At 41.3% G+C, this 19,690-nt stretch overlaps 1 protein-coding gene across 1 annotated transcript in view; it reads left to right on the forward strand.

Annotated features, from left to right (window-relative positions):
* Positions 1 to 627: 627 nt before the first annotated feature.
* The window catches only part of LOC308155426 (teneurin-1-like), a gene marked incomplete at both ends in the record, with an annotated part of 166,571 nt that continues 147,508 nt past the window's right edge, over positions 628 to 19,690 (forward strand). Inside the window, 2 exon segments of the mRNA XM_080528746.1 lie at positions 628 to 850; positions 9,818 to 10,081. Of these exon segments, the coding sequence (XP_080384872.1) occupies positions 628 to 850; positions 9,818 to 10,081 (487 nt within the window).

The following is a 19,690-nucleotide window of genomic DNA, read 5'->3' on the forward strand; positions in this document are numbered from 1 at the left end:
AAGAATGTAGCATGTAGTAAGTTGAATTTGGAGCTCAACCTCTAATATATATATATATATATATATATATATATATATATATATATATATATATATAGAGAGAGAGAGAGAGAGAGAGAGAGAGAGAGAGAGAGAGAGAGAGAGGGGGGGGGGGGGGGAGAGAGAGGGAGAAAGAGAGAGAGGGTATCAAAAGGCATAGTGCTATCCAGGGAAGAAGAACTGATTCTGCGGCTAACACATTGTTTTCTCTCATGCATTTCCTGCCGTTGTAGTCCATCAGAATCTGCAGTAAATTAAAGTTATCTCTCAATATGTTCTTTACGAGAGCATTTTCTTCTCTCGCATTTCTCAAAGCTACTAAATCTTACCACAATATCAGCCAGTAGCAGCCCCCTTGAAACAAGGGACTCGCTGATTAAAGAGACTAATATCCAAATGATTACTTTTCAGCTAAGTTATATATTATTTCTCTCCATTGTGGGACACAACATTAGCCATGTGTGAGGTGTATTAATTGCCCTAAAGCCCCTAACGCTCCATCTCTTCTCTCCTTCTCTCTCTAGATTGGTCTTGCATTTGCGTTCGTGGATCCCATGACTGAATGAGCGCGGTCCAGTGTTGCCAGGCATGGAGCAGATGGATTGTAAGCCTTACCAGTCGTTGTCCAAGGCACGGAAGGAGATGGAGCTTGCCTACACCAGCTCCTCTGACGAGAGCGAGGACGGCGGTGGCAGGGACCTTTGTAAATCCTACGCCTCCCGAGAGACCCTGCCGGACTACGGCCAGGAGATGAGGCTCAACTACAACAGCCACAGAGCCAAGCGGAAAACAGTGGACGAGCCTGCAGGAGGTAACTACACAGCCTCGTCAGAGCACACTAGCACCACAACAACACCACAACAGGACATATGGGTAGAGATAGCTTTTTCATTCAGTCAACTTTGCACCTAGGCATCTGTTAGGAGAAGTTAGGGTGAGTCGACCTCACCGGCGTCGGGCGGTGAAACCCAGGTTAATCCATTTCTCACTGCACAGGATGTGGTCCGTTCTGAAGTAAAAATGGCAGAAAGGTTGCAGGGGCACACAGGTGGATAACTGATGGTATGCATGATATGATTTATCATGAGGTTGCAGCCAGCAGAATTATTTTTTTACAATCTCTTGGCCCCCTATCCCCTATATACCCCTTGGTAAATGTTCAGTATAAAGAAATGTTCTGCTGCAGTGGTTATGGAAGTATTGAATGTAATCATGGAATGTAAAAACAGTTATTAAAAAACTGTTATTTCTTGGTTTATGTCCTGCTGTGTCTAGTGAGTCACATATAGGAGCTTTCCCAGGGTTGTGTTGGGGATGTTGGTACTGTAATGTATAGAGTGCGTTACACGGAAAGCTGGCAGACTTGCAACACTAATTTCCTCTATTCATTTCCTGAACAATAGACTGATTTAAAGTGGATAAAATAGAGGCGTGTTTGCATTATTATTATTTTTACAGGGAGCAAGGGTCCATTCTAATGTAATTACAGTGCCCTCCCCATAAGTATTGGAAAGAGGAAGCCTTCTCTTAGCACTATACTCCCAACAGTTTGGATTTCAAATCAAACAATTACTATGAGGTTAAAGTACAGATTCTCAGCATCAATTCAATGTTCAGCATCAATTTTTCAGTTTGGTTTCACCATTTACCACTGCCTTGTCCCCCAATTTCAATTGTCTTGACAGGTGTTTCTGGTTAGTCAGATGTGTTCCGTCACATCATTTGTGCAGGCATAAGAGAGCTGTCAATGTCTAGTCTGATTCTCGGCTTTGCATTTGCCTTCTGAGTCAGCTATTGGTGTCTGTCAAGATGAAGACCAAAGAGACATCAATGAAAGTCAAGGAATCCGTTATGAGCTGAAATATCAGGGGGGAAAAAATCAGAAACTTTAGACGTAACAAAATCAAAATGTTGTTACATCATCATAAAATAAAATAAAATAAAATAAATAAATCACTGGTGAGCTCAGCAATCACAAATGGGCTGGTAGGCCAAGGAAGACTTCTACAGTGGATGACCGAAGTATGCGCACAATAATTCAGAAAACCCCCAAAACAACTGTCCCACAGATCAGGAACATTCTCTGGGTGGTAGGCGTGAACGTGTCCCACACCATCTGCACAATATGCCTGGTGACACTGGAAGGTGCAAACCACTAGTTTGGTAAAGCCTGGAGAGATCTGGAAATGTGGACAGATAAGATGATTATTAAGATTTACAGCATACCTCCTCATCTGTGAAACATGGTGGAGGGGGTGTTCATGTTAGGCCATGTATAGCTGCTACAATAACTGGCTAACTTGTCTTAATTTGTGATGTTACTGTTACTGTAATGTTACAGCAGCAGCAGAACGTATTGTAAGTGTACAGAAACAGCGCTTCATCACAGTAAGACAATGACCCCATACTGCCATAGCAACTAGGGAGTTTTTTCAGGGCCAAAAAGCAGAAAGTTCTTGATTGGCCAAATTAATTCACATTTAAATCCAACCGAACATGCATTTAATTTCCTGATAATAAGATTTTAGGCAAGAAGACCTCAAACCAATCAACTGAATATGACTGCAATGCAGGCTTGGCAGAGCATCAGCAAATATACCCAGTGTCTGGTGGGGTCAATGGGTCGCAGACTTCAGGCAGTTATTCCATGCATGATTGCATGATTGTCAACCAAATACACTGAACAAAAATATAAACACAACACTTTTTTTGCTCAAATTTTTCACAAGTTGAAAAAGATTTTAAAAAATCAAAGATCGTAGACTTTTTCTATGTACACAAAAGGCCTATTTATCTCAAATCTGTGTTAAATCTGTGTTAGTGAGCACTTCTCCTTTGCCGAGATAATCCATCCACCTGACAGGTGTGACATATCAATATGCTGATTAGACAGCATGATTACTGCACAGGTGTGCCGTAGGCTGGTCACAATAAAAGGCCACTCTAAAATGTGCAGTTTTATCACACAGCACACTGCCACAGATGTCGCAAGTTTTGTGGGAGTGTGCAATTGGCATGCTGACTGCAGGAATGTCCTCCAGAGCTGTTGCCTGTGAATGTAATGTTCATTTCTCTACCATAAGCCGTCTCCAATGTCGTTTCTGAGAATTTGGCAGTACATCCAACCGGCCTCACAACCGCAGACCACGTGTAACCACGCCAGCACAGGACCTCCACATCCGGCATCTTCACCTGCAAGACCGTCTGAGACCAGCCACCCGGACAGCTGATGCAACAATTGGTTTGCATAACCAAAGAATTTCGGCACAAACTGTCAGAAACCGTCTCACGGAAGCTCATCTGCATGCTTGTGCTGCATGCTTGATATAGGAAATTGCTCTATTAGGAATAGCCCCTTGAGATATGCTATCTCGTTTTCGAGCGGGTCCTATACAACAACAATAAAAGAACAAGACAATTAGACAACACATTTAACAAAAAAAACACACAAAAAAACAAGAGAAGAAAAAAAAATGAAATAAAATAACAAAAACTACAGTAACAACAGGACCGATGAACCACACAAGACATGACAGACGAAATAACAAAACAGACAGAACAAAACCAAAACATCTAAATTAGAACAAAACAAGTATTCAGATGGATCTTTCAATGATTAGCAATAGAAGAATATTAATGGTGACAGTGATACTATAAGTTATATCATGAGTGTATTTTTACAATAGAGGTGATATTATAATGGACATGTACAGTTGAGCTTATAATAGGCGGACAGTGCTTTTTTGCAGGCAGATTATTCCAAGCAGACGGAGCTTTAAACATAAAGGCGTTCCTAGCCATAGATTTAGAACCCCCCAAAAAAAGAGATGAACAGAATGTCTCAATTGATAAGGAGAAGAGAAGGGAACCATCAGCTGCTTTAAATAGAGAGGGTACTTGTGATGTATACATTTGAAAATTAACTGCAACTGCCAATGTCTCTGTCTTCTTAAGGTGGGAGAGGGCCAGTTGAGACTTTCATACATTGTACAATGATGGGTTAAGAAAGGACAGCCAAGAACAAATCTGCAAAGTCTATTATAAGCTCCATTCAAAGGATGAAGATTAGTCTCCATACCAGCTATCAGCATAGTCTAATATTAGTAAGATGAGTTGAGACGCAAATTTCTTTCTGACAGTGAATGAAAACCAGTTTCTGAATGCACAGAAATACCACAGAAATACCACAGAAATACAGTGACAAGATCCAGATGCTCTAGATCGGCGATACGACAGTGTGTTCCAGATCCTGCCAATATACAGCAATTTCGCACAGGCATTGAAGAGTGGACCAACATTCCACAGGCCATAATCAACAACCTGATCAACTCTATGCGTAGGAGATGTGTTGCACTGCATGAGGCATATTGTGGTCACACCAGATACTGACTGGTTTTCTGCCCCCACCCCCAAAAACGTTCAGTGCCTAATAAATGTCTCTTTTCAAGATAAAACTGCACATTTTAGAGTGGCCTTTTATTGTGACCAGCCTAAGGCACATCTGTGCAGTAATCATGCTGTCTAATCAGCATCTTGATATGACACCTGTCAGGTGGATGGATTATCTCGGCAAAGGAGAAGTGCTCACTAACATAGATCTAAACAAGAGAGAAATTGGCCTCTGTGTCCATAGAAAAGTTCTTAGATCTCTGATTTCAACTCGTGAAAAATTGGAGCAAAAACAAAAGGGTTATATTTTTTGTTCAGTGTACTAATATATGATTTTTTCCCAATACTTTTGAAGTCCTGAAATAGGGAGAGTATGTATAAGAAGTGCCATAAAATGTAAGTGGTGAACCCAATCTGAAAAAACAACAACATTGAATTGAAGCTGAGGATTTGTACTTTAACCACATAGTCATTGTTTGATTTAAAATCCAAACTGTCGGAGTATAGAACTAAAAGAAGACAGATTGCTTCCTCTTTGCAATACTTATGGAGGGCACTGTAATTACATTAGAATGGACCCTTGCTCTCTGTAGAAAATAATGCAATCATGCTTCTATTTTATCCGTTAAATTAGTCTATTGTTGGGAAATGAATAGAGGAAATGAGTGGTGCGAGCCACTGCCAGCTTTCTGTGTAACACACTGTCATCAAGAGCAAAACCCACTTCAAGAGTTATGAATGCTTTGGTTGACAATATTTGTTTTCATCACACAGTCAACAACAACAATCTAAATAGTTAAATTGTTGTCTATTTTAATACACAGAGGAACATTTTGCCGGCTCTTTGCCTGAAAAGTTCATGAGTGAACGTTATTGTGAGGATGTTGATATTGTCACCCAGTCTGCTCTGCGTTAGTTGAACATGGAGTAGTGTCCTAGAGATGAAAGCAGGGGGGTTGTTCCCAAGTCACTGATTGGGTGTTAATGTCTATAGACTCATTTCTCATTGGATATTTATATTCATTGTTTGACATAGTTCTGCTAACCCGAATTCTGGCTCGTCGTGGAGTCCAGAAATAAAGGTGTTATTCTATTATTCTGTCATTTTGCCTTTTACCCAATAGCCTAATTTTAATACATTTTAAATAAAAGAAAGAAGTAGCCATGTTGCAAAAAATCCGTTTATGATATACTGTCTTTATCTATTGAGATATCCTTTAATGTGGCCTAACAGTGATAGCTATTGTTTATATTATATATGATAAGAAAATAGCTTGAATTTATTTGACATATTATTTTTGGATGGCCATTTTACATACACATGAACGGTAGGCGGTGAATAACTCTCAACCCTCGCCCACACAGCTTTAACAGTCAAATTATGATCTTTGACATGATGTAGACGTACCTTAAATCATATGTTTCTGAAAATGAATACATATACTGCATTGTCACGTCCTTGTTTGCTGAAAATGTTAGGTGGAAATCGGTTTTTCTGTGTATCGCAGCATTCAAATGATACACTGAACAAAACATTTAGTTCTGGTTACCTTGGAAACTGCATAAAATGAACAAATGACATTTTGCTCAGAGCAGCAGCTTTCTCAACCTGAACAGATTGATAACAAAACAGTATGCACAGTATTCAGCCCCGCGGAGGGGAGAGGACCATTCTCCGTGCTCATTTATGTGTCCATTTTCCGCTGGTGCCTCCATTTCGCAGCACTGATTTTAAGGGGCAAGGGGGGTCAGAGAGAGATATTCACTGACATGAAATTAGTCAAGGACATCGGCTCCTGACTGGCGTAATTAGTGTAGAGATTATTACTGGAGAGGGAGGTCAGGGAAGTCACCTTGGTGAGGGATTCTTAAGAGCAGTTTAAAGAAAGCCGACCCTCTCCATATGCCAGGAGTAGACAGAGTACAGACCATGGCCACAGGACCACGTTAGTCTAGTCTGGTTCTAGGATTCTGATCTAGGACTGGTTATTGTGCAGCCCAGACTAGAGTTGGTCAGATATCTGATATTATTGAATATTGTGAGCATTGTGATATTTGTGAGCATATTGTGATATTGTGAGCGTATTATTGTGATATTTGTAGCATGTTGTGACATTGTTACAGAAAATACTACTAGTTTCACACTTTTTGCAAAAAAATGCTAGCTGTGAAAACATGTGTTTTGGTTTCACCAGAACATGTACTATTTATTTAATGGTGGCATGTCTCCACCATTCTTCACCCATGAACAATATTATCATAAATATTATCATAAATATTTTCTAAAGTTATATCGTGAATACAAAAATGTGGATATCACCCAATTCTAGCCCAGATTGTTGAGGCAGTTGTCATTAAAGAAATATAAAATGATCAGTGTATATACATATCGATTTATTCTGTCTAAAATTATATCAGACTGTTATATCAGACTGGCACCATTCTCATTTCTACCCTCTGATTACAAGATGATGTCAGATAATCTATACTCAATCTCTCTGTCTCTCACGGTCAAGTGAAGGCACTCAGCTATATTTTAATGTGGATTAGCTAAATGACCCTGTCTTCATCACAAATATCATGGATGTGAATTCATTTCACTCGGCAGAGTAAATGTTGATAAAGATTGATCCTCTGGCACAAACTCATAATTAATGATTGAGCTCCAGGGTTTCCGGCGTGCAGGGTTTATGGATGGAGTGTTAGGTGCATAGGTATTTTTGATACTGTGCTTATTGATTGATGTGGCAGAATCCTTAATTGAGATACACACACATACGAAGGCCTGCTGTGACTCCCACATAAATGATGTATGGATTCCAAGTTAGACACAGAGCTTTTTAGGCCAGGATTCAACTAGGAGAACGGAACAGGTGTACGCTATCCGTCCAGAAGGTCCTGTTTAATACATTCACTCTTAGGCAGTGGCAGACTCAGGCTGTTTGAAGGGCAGGGGTGAAAAGAAAAAAAGGGCACCTACTGCACAACATGGGACCCCATCAGTGCACATGGTCAAGTTTAGACCATTGGAAGGGCAGCCAATAGGGCACATCCTCTAATTTTGCCACTCAAAAGGGCACTTTAGTGCGACGTTTTTCAACTGTGGGGGCACATGGTCAAGTTTAGACCACTGGAGGGGCACCAATAGGGCACGTCCTCTCATTTTTGCCACCCAAAAGGGCACTTAAGCGAGACGTTTTTCAACCGTGGGGGCACCAGGAGGGGCGGTCGCCCCTGAGTCCGCCAGTGCTCTTAGGCATTAAGTCATGGAGTTAGGAGTTCCTCCTCACTGGAAAAGGAGAACCTGTCATTGAAAATCAGCTCTACAGCAGGCCTACATACTGTAGACACTGTTGGCGGACAGGCTAGCGTATTGTGTTTTCATAGCACAGATCGATTTTGGTCAGTCATATTTCCTGTGTTCTCATTATAGACATAATATAGTCGAGCGTTCCGCTGAGGATCGGCAGTTTTGGTCAGTTTAGTACTTCTATCTTACTGCAGAGAACGTACACCTCACCAGTAATTATACCGCTCCATGATGACCCAGAAATCGGAATGCTTTTCACGCTTTGCGAGATACGACGAGTATTCTTAGTCCTGAATTATTTATTTTGAAGGTTATCACGTTTGATTCTTGTCTCTCAAAGGGAACCGTAGTGAATTGTTCTTCACCCTGTCCCTCATCTTGGAGGTGCGGAAAACAGATGGTACTCAACACCTCCTTCGGTGGGAATACTCACAGCCTCCAACCGCCCCCCCACCACGTCTAAACAGAGAGAAGGATTCAGATAGAAAATGCTTTTTTATATATATTTAAAGGAGAGGGTATAGTTAGTATATTGCCACGGGATGTCACGCAACTGAGGTAAATATTGTTCAATAGACCGCAGAACTAGAACACACTGGGTCATCTCTTTAGCCTACATCATGACTGTCCCTCGTAAACACCTCTTCTTCCCCATTACCCCCTCTATACAGTTTTTCGACAGAAAAATAAAAGAATCAAAATGATAGTAAGTCATTCTTCTTCTAGCATTGTGACTGCCATGTAAATGTACAGTAAATGTAAGCGATATGCCCTTAACCCCTTCCCTCTTCCACTACAGTCTTCTGAAAAGGAACCGGACCCGTAGGACCTATTTCCGTATGTGTTGTGAGCTTAACCTTCCCCAAGGGAAACGCTGCCTTATTTGAGAGACCTCAGCTGAAGGGAAAATCACTTAACATGCACGAGCGTCATCCCCTAAATGCCACAGTCAATTATCTCCTAGATATATTAGAATAGAAACAAACAAAACGGAAACGTTTGTTTTTCATTTAAGTCAACACGGGTCTGCTTCTGCTTGTTCAAAGACGAGGCGTTTAGGGGTTTTATGGCTGGAATACACCTCCGCCATCTACCTCAGCGCGTGTGCGTGGCGGAACTGCAGCAGTTCTCGTGCTTGCAGCTTCCATACAGACTGTGTTTAAATGCTGCGGCTCTACTGCGGAGCTGCTACCGTCAGCCTTATCTTTGTAGATTGTGTTTGCCTTTGATAATGGCCATCAATAATATAATGTTTCATCTCACTTCATTATAAATCACTCTGCTGTCATCCATCCTTCATGAGCAGTTTGAAAAAAGTCAAACGTTGTAAGCAGAAAGCAGGCCCGTTGTTTTTGTTTACCCTCTTTTAGAGCAATGAGTACGTAAACACTAGGACAGCCGTGGTGGGGTCACGGTGACCCCTGTGAGTAAAAACATTTTTTATCTTTGCACTCGATCAAGTTTCAGAACCCTCCTTTCATGAGTTTTCCGAGATATGTGCGTTCTACCACCCAGTATCCTCACATTTTAAAAAATTTGCGCCAAATGTGCGCATTTCATTTCGGCGCCCATGTTAACAGGTTAGAGCAGCCATACAGCCTGTGTGAGATGGCAGCACGCACATCTAGAGAGTCGGACTAGCCTATTTTCCCCGCGTACCACGCATGTTGCAGGCAAAACTCAATGTACAAAGACAGGGCTGGCAGTAGCAGCTCCGCAGTTAGAGCCACAGAAGACACGCAGCCAGTAGAGAGCCGCAGAAGTTCCGCCACACACACGCGCTGCTGAGGTTGACGCTTGCGATACAAACCGGGTCTTAGCGTTGCATCTGATGACTGGTACCATTCTTCTATAAAACAACATTCTTTTGGAAGATAATCAGTGCACAACCTTTATTTCACATTTTAAGAGTTACACTAGTGATCAGCTTGTCTTCACTTTGATCTCTTAAACGTTTCAAAATTCTCTTCCTGATATACTGGAGATGACACAACGAAAAAAACACGGACAAAAGATATAAAAAGAAACATTGCTGGATGCAGAGTGTTGATGTTATTTATATCTCTCTCCTTCTCCTAGCGATGAACTTCTGTGAGCCCTCCCAGCTAGCGCGCCCCAGCTACCAGCCCAGCCTCTGCTCAGGGCCCCCCCAGCGCAGCTACCCGCAGGGCATGGGCTCTGATGTGGAGACAGAAGGGGAGGGGGGCCCCTCGCCCGATCACACCCTCAGACTGTGGATGCAGGAGATCAAGTCGGAGCACAGCTCCTGTCTGTCCAGCAGAGCCAACTCGGTCCTGTCGCTCACAGACACGGAGCAGGAGAGGAAGTCTGACGGAGAAAACGGTAGGATCACCAAGGGCTAAACAAAGAAAATACACAAGATGATCATGTATTTGTTAATGATGAGCATGCATGATCATGATGGGCATAGAGCGATGAGTCTATGACGGGCAGTGATAATGTTCATTTGCTCAACAGGCGGTTGTGAATTTGATTCTAAGTCTCAACAACCTTGGTACAGTAGCACTTTACATGAAACCACAATGACCATGGTAATTACAGTACCAGTAATTACTGATAGTTACCAGTAACAACAACGACAATGACCTTGTTATTACAAGTGTTACAGTCAGTGGATGGCGTGCATACTGATACTACTGTAGTAACATGGCTTTAGCGTTAATATTAAGATGGTGTACATGGCAAGAAGAAAATGGAAACAGGTAATATAGCATTTTCCAGCTATTATACCACCTTATTTCATAATACCTACCGGTTCTGTTCAAGTGTCTTTCATGCCAAATAATGACATGGAACTACATTCCAACTTACCTTGTAATAACAATCGTAATCGTAATTACGTTATTACTTATTTACTACTACTTAGTACTTATTACTTTTTGCTGTTTTGTGCTACCAAAACCATAGTCAGAGCTGCTGTACAGTATCTCCATGGCACCCAAAATGTCCGTCCTTCAGTCTGGCGACAAGCCTTTAGAGTTGAGATTCTTTTGTCCACTCGAAGCTGCGAGGAATGTCAACCCAAGAATGCAGTAATGACTACCTTTGTAAGTCGTCAAGGAAAGGTCCTCAAGGGATTGTGATGTAGGATACAGCATGGAATGACAGTGTGGGTCCTGCGATTGTATTCAGTGTATCACATACAGAGAACGCTGTCCTCTATAAAAAATTAAAAAGAGCCACAGAGCGTGTCTCTTGCTAACAAGACGACGAAGAGAAGAGAAACATTTTTGTTGTATTTATTTGGGAGTTTAAGGGAAGTATTCAACAGTATTGATCCTCATGAGACATGATATTTGTGACAGGGATATTATGAGCTTTTAATGTGCTATGTGCAAGAGAATTAGTGGGAAAGAAATGTGTTTGCGTAGGGCACCTTTTCCAAGGTAAAAGTGATGAGAGCAACAAGGAGTAAGTCTGCAGCAGCCCCTGATGTTAAGGCTCGGACAGAATGAGAATTTAGACGTGCGCATTAGTTGCTGTTTCAAGGCTCCAAAAGCTGTGACAGCGTAAAGAAAATGAGACCTTTGTTCATTAGATTATGAGACTTTTGTGACCTTGCTACTTTTGGGCAACTTCTTAAATAATTACAAATTCTTCAATGTTTGTCTTGATGTGCATGAGTATCATAGGCTACTTGTGAGCTTAGAATTACAAGGTTCTATCTCCGTTTAGGGTAGTTCAGAGATATTGAGCGTCAAGGTTTTTAAATGCCATTATGTTTTGTGAGATGGAACCACACAGGCATTAATTAACACCTAATGGATCAGATTATGTAAAAACCTCAATTTTGACAAAAATGGAGATAGAACCTTATAATTCTAACGTCACATACTGTATCTAGACAGAGTAGAGGGTAGGTTTTTGGTGAAGATGGTGTAATTGTAGACATAGGTCAAATGAGTCTACTAACTCACTTACTCATTCATCAGACAGTAATATATCTCAGTCTCAGTCTTTTCTAAATGAGGAACAACATCCCAAATTAATATTAAACAGTTTTGGACATTCCCACCAGTCTGAGAAGTGATATCTACCTCTTGCAACCTACGGACCTTTGGGGACAGAGCCTTCAGTGTGGCAGCTCCCACCCTTTGGAACTCTCTCCCCACAGTGATCCGCAACACCCCCCTACCCTGGACACCCTCAAATCAGCCCTCGAAACGTATCTGTTCACCAAGGCCTTTGGCCCCTAGTCTAGTTCTGTCACTGTCGTCGCTGTCTTTGTTTTCTTTGTTTGTTCTTTTTCTGTTCCGTCTGTCTGACTTTCTGTCTGTAAAATCTGTAAAGCGTCCTTGGGTTTGAGAAAGGCGCTATATAAAACCTTATATATATATATATTATTATTATTATTATTGTTATTATTATTATTATTATTATTATTATTGTAGTGGAAAGAAAAGCAAGGTAATACACCGACTGTATTCAGCAAGAGCAAATCGTGATGTTAGAATTATAAGGTTCTATCTCCATTTTTGTCAAAATTGATTTTTTTACATAATCTGATCCATCAGGTGTTTATTAATGCCTGTGTGGTGTTATTTTTAAAATGTTGACATTTTTGAGTTAGTAGGCTAATTCATAAAATACAAAGGTTCCATCTCACAAAACATAATGGAATGTAAAAACGTTGACGCTCAATATCTCTGAACTACCCTAAACGGAGAGAGAACCTTATAATTCTAAGCTCACAAAATGATAAATAAAAACATAAAAAATCTAATGGTGAACCAGAACCAGCCTGAATTAAAACACCAAGTGGCCGTCGGTCAACAGTCTGACCAGTGGCTGGTCCACAATCTGGGGGAAATAGTTGTAGGCTAGATGTGAAGTATTTGTGTCTGCAAACGAATGGCCGTTTGAATGGCCGTCCTCCATCTCAGTGGCCAGGTCCAATCAACCCGGTAACATTCTTCAAAGTACCACATCACTCTCAGAATGAGGTCTTCATATAGACAACCATATCATCGTCGTCACCTTATTACTGCCCTATTATCTTTGTCGACGCCGAGATGTTCCTCACCATTTCTTTATTTACTCTCCGTCCGAAGGATTATTGCTCTGGGGGGGGGGGGGAATATTACTGTGAGACGGGGAAAAAGTGGTGTTTGACGTGAGAGTATGGAAGGACTTGTATCTCTATAAACGTCCCTGTCTCCTGCTGATCTGCTAAGACAGACGGACCAATGGCAAGGAAGAGGCTGGCTGTTGTTTTGAACTGGCATGGCGCTGATGAGGATGTGATCTGCAATTTTAATGAGCAGCCACGCAGAGGGAGGTTCAGGCTCAGTTTACCTCTCTCTCTCAGTTAAAGTCCCAGCTCGACGCAATTATACTATCCTGAGCTTCCCCGTGTATGAGAATAAATATGATCGCTTGTCTCGTAATGAAGTATTTATCGGTTTCCTCTGAACTGACCGTTATTCCGCCATTCTAACTAGTACCCAGTTGCTTAATGTCCGATTTGGGCTACGTGCTGTCTCAGAACTCTCTCCTCTCCTGGTATTTCCCAGTTTATATGTTGGGTAAACAACCGCTATTGTTCCATAGGATTACCGACTATGTGTACCCAGGAAGAGAGTCGAAATGAATGCAATGCACTGTGGACTAAGCATGACAAGCGAGGATGAATGTCATTTCATGTGAATCAATGGGACATGCTTCTTGTCTCCTTGCTTTGGGATTGAGTAAATCATTATGGCGTTAAGGTATTTGTCATTGTGCACAAAAGTACTAAATAATGATGAAACATGGCCTGTACTGTATGTTCAGATTGTAAAGCTGTCATGTTATAAGTGCATGTCACATAAAAACAGGCCTAGAGATTGACATTTTTTTTTATAAAATGTGCCCCATGTCTGTAATGGCTCTTTGTGCTGTAAGTCCAAAGGGTGTTCTACCCAGGGCTTGCAGGGTTTGGAACCTGTTTGGCTAATTGCTGTACACACACACACACACACACACACACACGCACACGCACACACACACACACACACTCACACTCACACGCGCGCACACACACACACACACACACACATACACACACGCACACTCTCTCACACTCACACACACACACACACGCACACTCTCTCTCTCTCTCTCTCACACACACACACACACACACACACACACTACTTGCAGGGTTTGGAACCTGTTTGATTAATTGCTGTACAATAGGGTCATATGTTATGTTACATATTATGTCATACAGCACCCTATGGTTAATTGCTACACAAGTACTGTAAGGTTTCTGTTCTCCTTCACAAACACACACACACACACACACACACACACACACACACACACACACACTTCAAATGCCAACCATTGATTGATGAGGCTACATTGGTTGACTGAGTTGGTCCTCCTCTTGTTGACAGAAGAGAGTTTCTCCTTGTGTTGAGGTTATACAGTAGCTTGGGGCACGTGGTTAGCAGTGTTTGAAATCACAACATAGTACAACACAGACTCTCTATCTTATGACGTATATATCATGTAGGACATTTGGAGAGTGTGATACAATTATGTACAGTAAGTCAATATGAAGTAATTTTTTCTCTGTATTAATCTACAACTGTTCATGATTCCAGGTGTTCATCTCCCCCCTCCCTTCATCAGGCAGGGCCTAGCACTAGCAGTACTAGTCTAGTGTTTCATGTGTTTAGGTTCCCGTTCAGTTGCTTTTTATTTACCGGTAACCTTTATTTTAGCATTAGTCCTATTAAGGCCAAGGTCTCTTTTACAAGGGAGCCCTGCAATAATGGACTGCACTTATATAGCGCCTTTATCCAAAGCGCTTTACAACGGCCTCTCATTCACCCATTCACACACACACATTCACACACCAATGGCGGCAAGCTACCATGCAAGGCGCCGGCCTGCTCACTGGGAGCAATTTGGGGTTCAGTGTCTTGCTCAAGGACACTTCGACATGTGGCCAGTCGGGGCTCGAACCGCCAATCTGCTGACCTTGCGATCATTAGATGGCGGCTCTACCTCCTGCGCCACTTCTTCTCAATAAAGAGGTTTTTAATCAAATTCAGAGATGCACCAAAAACGCTGTTCCTAGTGGGTGAGAAGACACGGTCCCCTTCAGATCAATACGTCCTTGTTTGTAAAGTGAGACTTTCTGACAGATTATTCATGAATGCGTTTGCCCGACTCTGGACCTCGGCTCTGAGTAGCACAACTGTAGGAATAACTCACCCCACTTATAGATTGGAAAAGATGGATTTTCCAACAATATTTTATGTAGCCCATGCTGTAGAGGTGCACGTGTCACAGGCGTACACTATGTTCTGTATGAGTGTATTTATGTAGCTATTTATTATTCATCATGAATCAATATTTTTTTCGTATTCTATTTATGTTTATTCATGTTCACTGAATGTTTTGAAGTGTGTGGTTCGATAGCTTCAGGGGGAAAATTACATAGTAGGTCGTAGCCGTTGCCTCTTACATTGATTCTGGGTCAAGTATTCCTGTCTAAGTGAAGCATGTCGTTCAGCGTTTTGCTGCCCTCTTTGGCCGCACATTTGAAAACGTAAATATGCTGCTATATGTCTTCTAATAGCAGCAAATGTGTGCATGTCCTTGCAAACAAAATATAAAATAGGTACATAAAGGCAGGCAAGACCAAAACAGCGCTCTTCACTGAATGTCCTTAATCATGTGATCTCAGTCCATGATGACTACTGATTTATGTATACATAATGTTATACAAAATTGTCAGAATGAATGAAAGGAAACGAAAGGAAACAGAAAAAAGATCTTCCTTCTTCTAGCACGACGACTGCCAATGGCCCCTAGCCCGAGCATAGATTACTTTTTCCTGCTATGACTGCTGGATAGATGATTCACCTACTTAGTCAAATGTATTTGCTGTAAGTCGCTTTGGATAAAGGCGTCTGCTAAATGCCAAAAATGTAAATGTCATTTATCATGGCCATTTAGCAGTATTTTAAAGCTCAAATCTACATAATGGACCTTTAATAATCCTAATCCTAGATCTGTGGACAAGGATGACTACCAGCGCAAGAGTAGATTTACATTGTTACATTTTGTCATTTAGCAGACACTTTTTTCCAGAGTGAATTACAATAAGTACATTTGTCTAAGTCTGCTAGTAAAAGCAGTACTAACACTAGAAGAAGTGAAGTGCAGTTGGGAAGTGCAAGAGTTAATTGTGTTAAAAGTGAAGAGATCTGAGGACAAGGAGCACAGGTGTTATCTGAAGAGAAGGGTCTTTAGTATACAGAGGAAGATAGGCAGTGACTCTGCCGCCCTGACAGTGGTGGAAAGCTCATTCCACCCCCAGGGTGCCAAGACAGAGAAAAGCCTTGACCGAGCTGAGCGACCGCTAAGTCCTCGTAGAGATGGCGGTGCCGAGCGGCCAGCATCAGGTAGCATTCATGAATGATGTATGGAATTAGATCTATAGATGTTTGCGAGGTTGAAAAACTTGAAAATATGTTGGTAAATCTCTCCTGTTATATTATATACCGTATATATATATATATTATTATATTTCACAAACGTGGCTGTATTCCAAACCGTGTGTACAGTGTACAGGTATCTCTTGAACTGTGTAGGTTATGTAACTAGGTGTGATTGATAGACAGTACTTTAGCATTGCCGAGATCAGCTGTGCCCACAGTAGACTAATGAAGCCTGGATGTGTCTTGCGATGAAAGTTTGCGATGATTTTGCGCTTCATACGATTTTCTAAATAATGATAACATCATCACATTTTCTTGGTTAGAACTGCAGCACCCTCTTGCTCCCTTGTTTGGATATTGTCATTTGTCATTTGTGTCCAAAATGATTAGTTAGGAGTTTTAAGCCAATATAAAGAACCACCATCAACAAAGTTTGTTTTCCCCTCTTGGTGTAATGTCACATAACAAACTGGCAATACTCCAGGAGTGGTCCTGAGGGGTTGGGTTTGAGATTAGGCCATGTACAGCAGGGCCCTGGACATCTTCTGTAAATGCATTTGGCTTTTAGCTCCTGAAGCCTGGCCTCTGGTGAATTATCGACCATTTCATCAGTCACCTCAGAGGGTCTTTAGCTGATCTGGTAATACAACATGTCCCTGGGCAGTTCAATAGAAATATAAGGCACCGATCAGGACCGCATTTTTCTGTCTGTGCCTCAGAGGCTGCAAAAAAAACAGCCATAAGTACCCGTGGGCTGATTATATTCCCTCCGCCCCCCCAGTGTCGGCACTCTTTGCATGTTTCAAATGTGACTTTAACAGCCTTATTCTTTACACCTGGATCAGACTCCTGGCAGCCTATGACAGAATCTTGTAGAGAAGCAAAACAATGTCTTATGGCCTATGTCTTTCTAAAGGATAATAAAGAATCTTCACACGTTTGGGTTTCATCCCACTGCACTGTCAGAGATATCTAATTCATATGAATTATGCTCCATAAAAATGTGTATTCAAGCTGGGGTGATAAAAAAGTTATATTCCAAACTTTCCATCATGTAATTTAATATAAGTATAACAGGTGACAAGCCTTAATCTAAAATTCATACCAAAAAGGTATTATTTGTTCAATTTGTTTTCTCCCCCTTCCATTTCATACCAGGAAATTGGCAGGACTGAAAATGAGAAAATGATAACCCGAGCTCTACAGTGGTTCAATAAAATGATTCTATTAATTATTAATATTTTAAGGGACCCATATGCCAGGCCTGATATTGTGTGATGGATTCACATCTTTGAATTAATTTCATCAGTTTAATTCAAAGTGTCGACATCAGAGCCGTCCTCCTCTCCTCATGCCTGCTCTGAGCTGAGGTGAGAGGGGACTCAGAGACACACAAATCCTCGGAGGACGGACATATCAAATATCCTCCTAACGACTCTGACTCATGTTATGGAAACCTAGGAGCCATATCAGTCTAAATAAAGAAGACAAGCATGAAACAGTTTCATAAAGGAATATCAAAGGGGAAGTTTGAATCAAACTGTCGGATATACAGTATGAAGAATTGCAGAAAACCATAGTTAATCATAAGAGCATATAAAGAGCAATATAAGAATATAATAAAATAATATTAATATAGCATAGAGCAAAGTATGTATATACTTTGTCTTATGATGTGTCCTTGGTTATTTGCTGTTGATCATTAAATATTAGCTCCCCGCTTTATAAAAAAATGTTGCCTTCAACCATTATCATGGTGATTTAATGACCTCTGAAGTAGGGTTGGGCGGTAATTGAGTTTTTGATACCGTTAAACCGAAATTAACCAAATTATCAGAGCATATAGTACTGTATAGATATATATTGCTATATGCAATACAAACATACATTCACGCATGCGCATCCATACATTTATACACACACATTTTTTCCCCTGCTGAAACACTCATCCACGCCTTCATAACTTCCCGACTCGACTACTGCAACAGCATCCTCTACGGTTTGCCTAATAACATCCTAAACAAATTCCAATACGTCCAGAACTCTGCTGCCCGTCTGCTCACCTCCACTCGCCGCTGTGACCACATCACCCCTGTCCTCCAAAACCTACACTCCCGGTTCCCGGTTGGCTACCGGTCAAATACAGGATCCAATTCAAAATCCTACTCACCACTTCAGCCATCAACAAGGTAGACACAAAGGCAGATATGCTGTTGTGGTGGGTACCCTTTGCCAAACACCGGTACTCTTAGTAAATATATACGCTCCCAACTGGGATGATGCAAGCTTTGCCGACAACCTGCTATCGTCCCTCTTGCATTTTAACACTCACTATCTTATTTTAGGAGGCGATCTGAATCCTCTGTTAGATAGATCAAGCCCTAGGACTCAACAACAGTCCGCTATGAAAATGGCTGTGTTGATCCTTGGAGAGATAAAAAAAACCTACGCCAATAAATTCTCCTTCTTCTCAAACCCTCATAACACTTTCTCCTGCATAGACTATTTTTTCATCGACCTATCAGCTGTTGAGTCGTGTGATTATACGGCTATAGTCATCTCGGACCACGCAACGGTGCTCCTCGACATACTTTTTTTTTCTATCAGTCAGAAAGAACGGCCTCTTTGGAGATTCAATTCCCTGCTTCTGGCAGATAAGACATTTTGTAAATATATCTCAGACTCAATAGACTCATTCATCAGTTCAAATAAAACAGAGGGACTTATGCTTCCCTTTTATGGGAAACCTTGAAAGCTTTTCTCAGAGGCCAAATAATCTCATACTCAATTTCATACAACGAAGACAATCAATTTAAATTTGATAACATACAGTATGTAAGGACATTTCTGACATAGACCAAAATCTTGCTTCTAATCCTGATCCAGAACTATGTAAGAAACGACTTGATCTTCAATCACAAGCCAACATACTGACTACATCCACAGCTGAAAAACTCTTGCTTAGATCAAAGGGCTCATACTATGAATACGGGGACAAATCTAGCCGTCTATTAGCCCATCAGTTAAGACGACAAGCAGCTGCTCGGCTTATTCCACAAGTTAAAGACAGCTCAGGCACTCTACAATCTACTCCCTCTAGTATCAATGAAACGTTTGTCACTTTCTATTCCTCCCTCTATAACTCGGAATTTCCAACTGACATGTATAATATGATAACCTTTCTATCAAACCTCGACATCCCTAATGTTAATCTGGCTGACGCAGAGAATATGGACAAATCTCTCGACATAGATGAGCTTACTAAATCGAATAAACCAATGCAAAATAACAAAACCCCTGGCCCTGATGGCTACCCCGCAGAATTTTACAAGACCTTCAATGCCAAGCTTTCCCCTCTTCTACTCGACATGTATAATGAATCTCTAGCGAATGGCTCCTTTCCCCTTGTATATATGATCCTGATCATAAGCCACCCGGGCTGGCTAGCTCTATGTTTTGTTTATACTGTTTATCATTTTTTGCACCCGGAGGC

Source organism: Nansenia antarctica (genome assembly GCF_963989245.1).
Source record: "Nansenia antarctica genome assembly, chromosome: 4".
In the NCBI taxonomy this organism is placed as follows: domain Eukaryota; kingdom Metazoa; phylum Chordata; class Actinopteri; order Argentiniformes; family Microstomatidae; genus Nansenia; species Nansenia antarctica.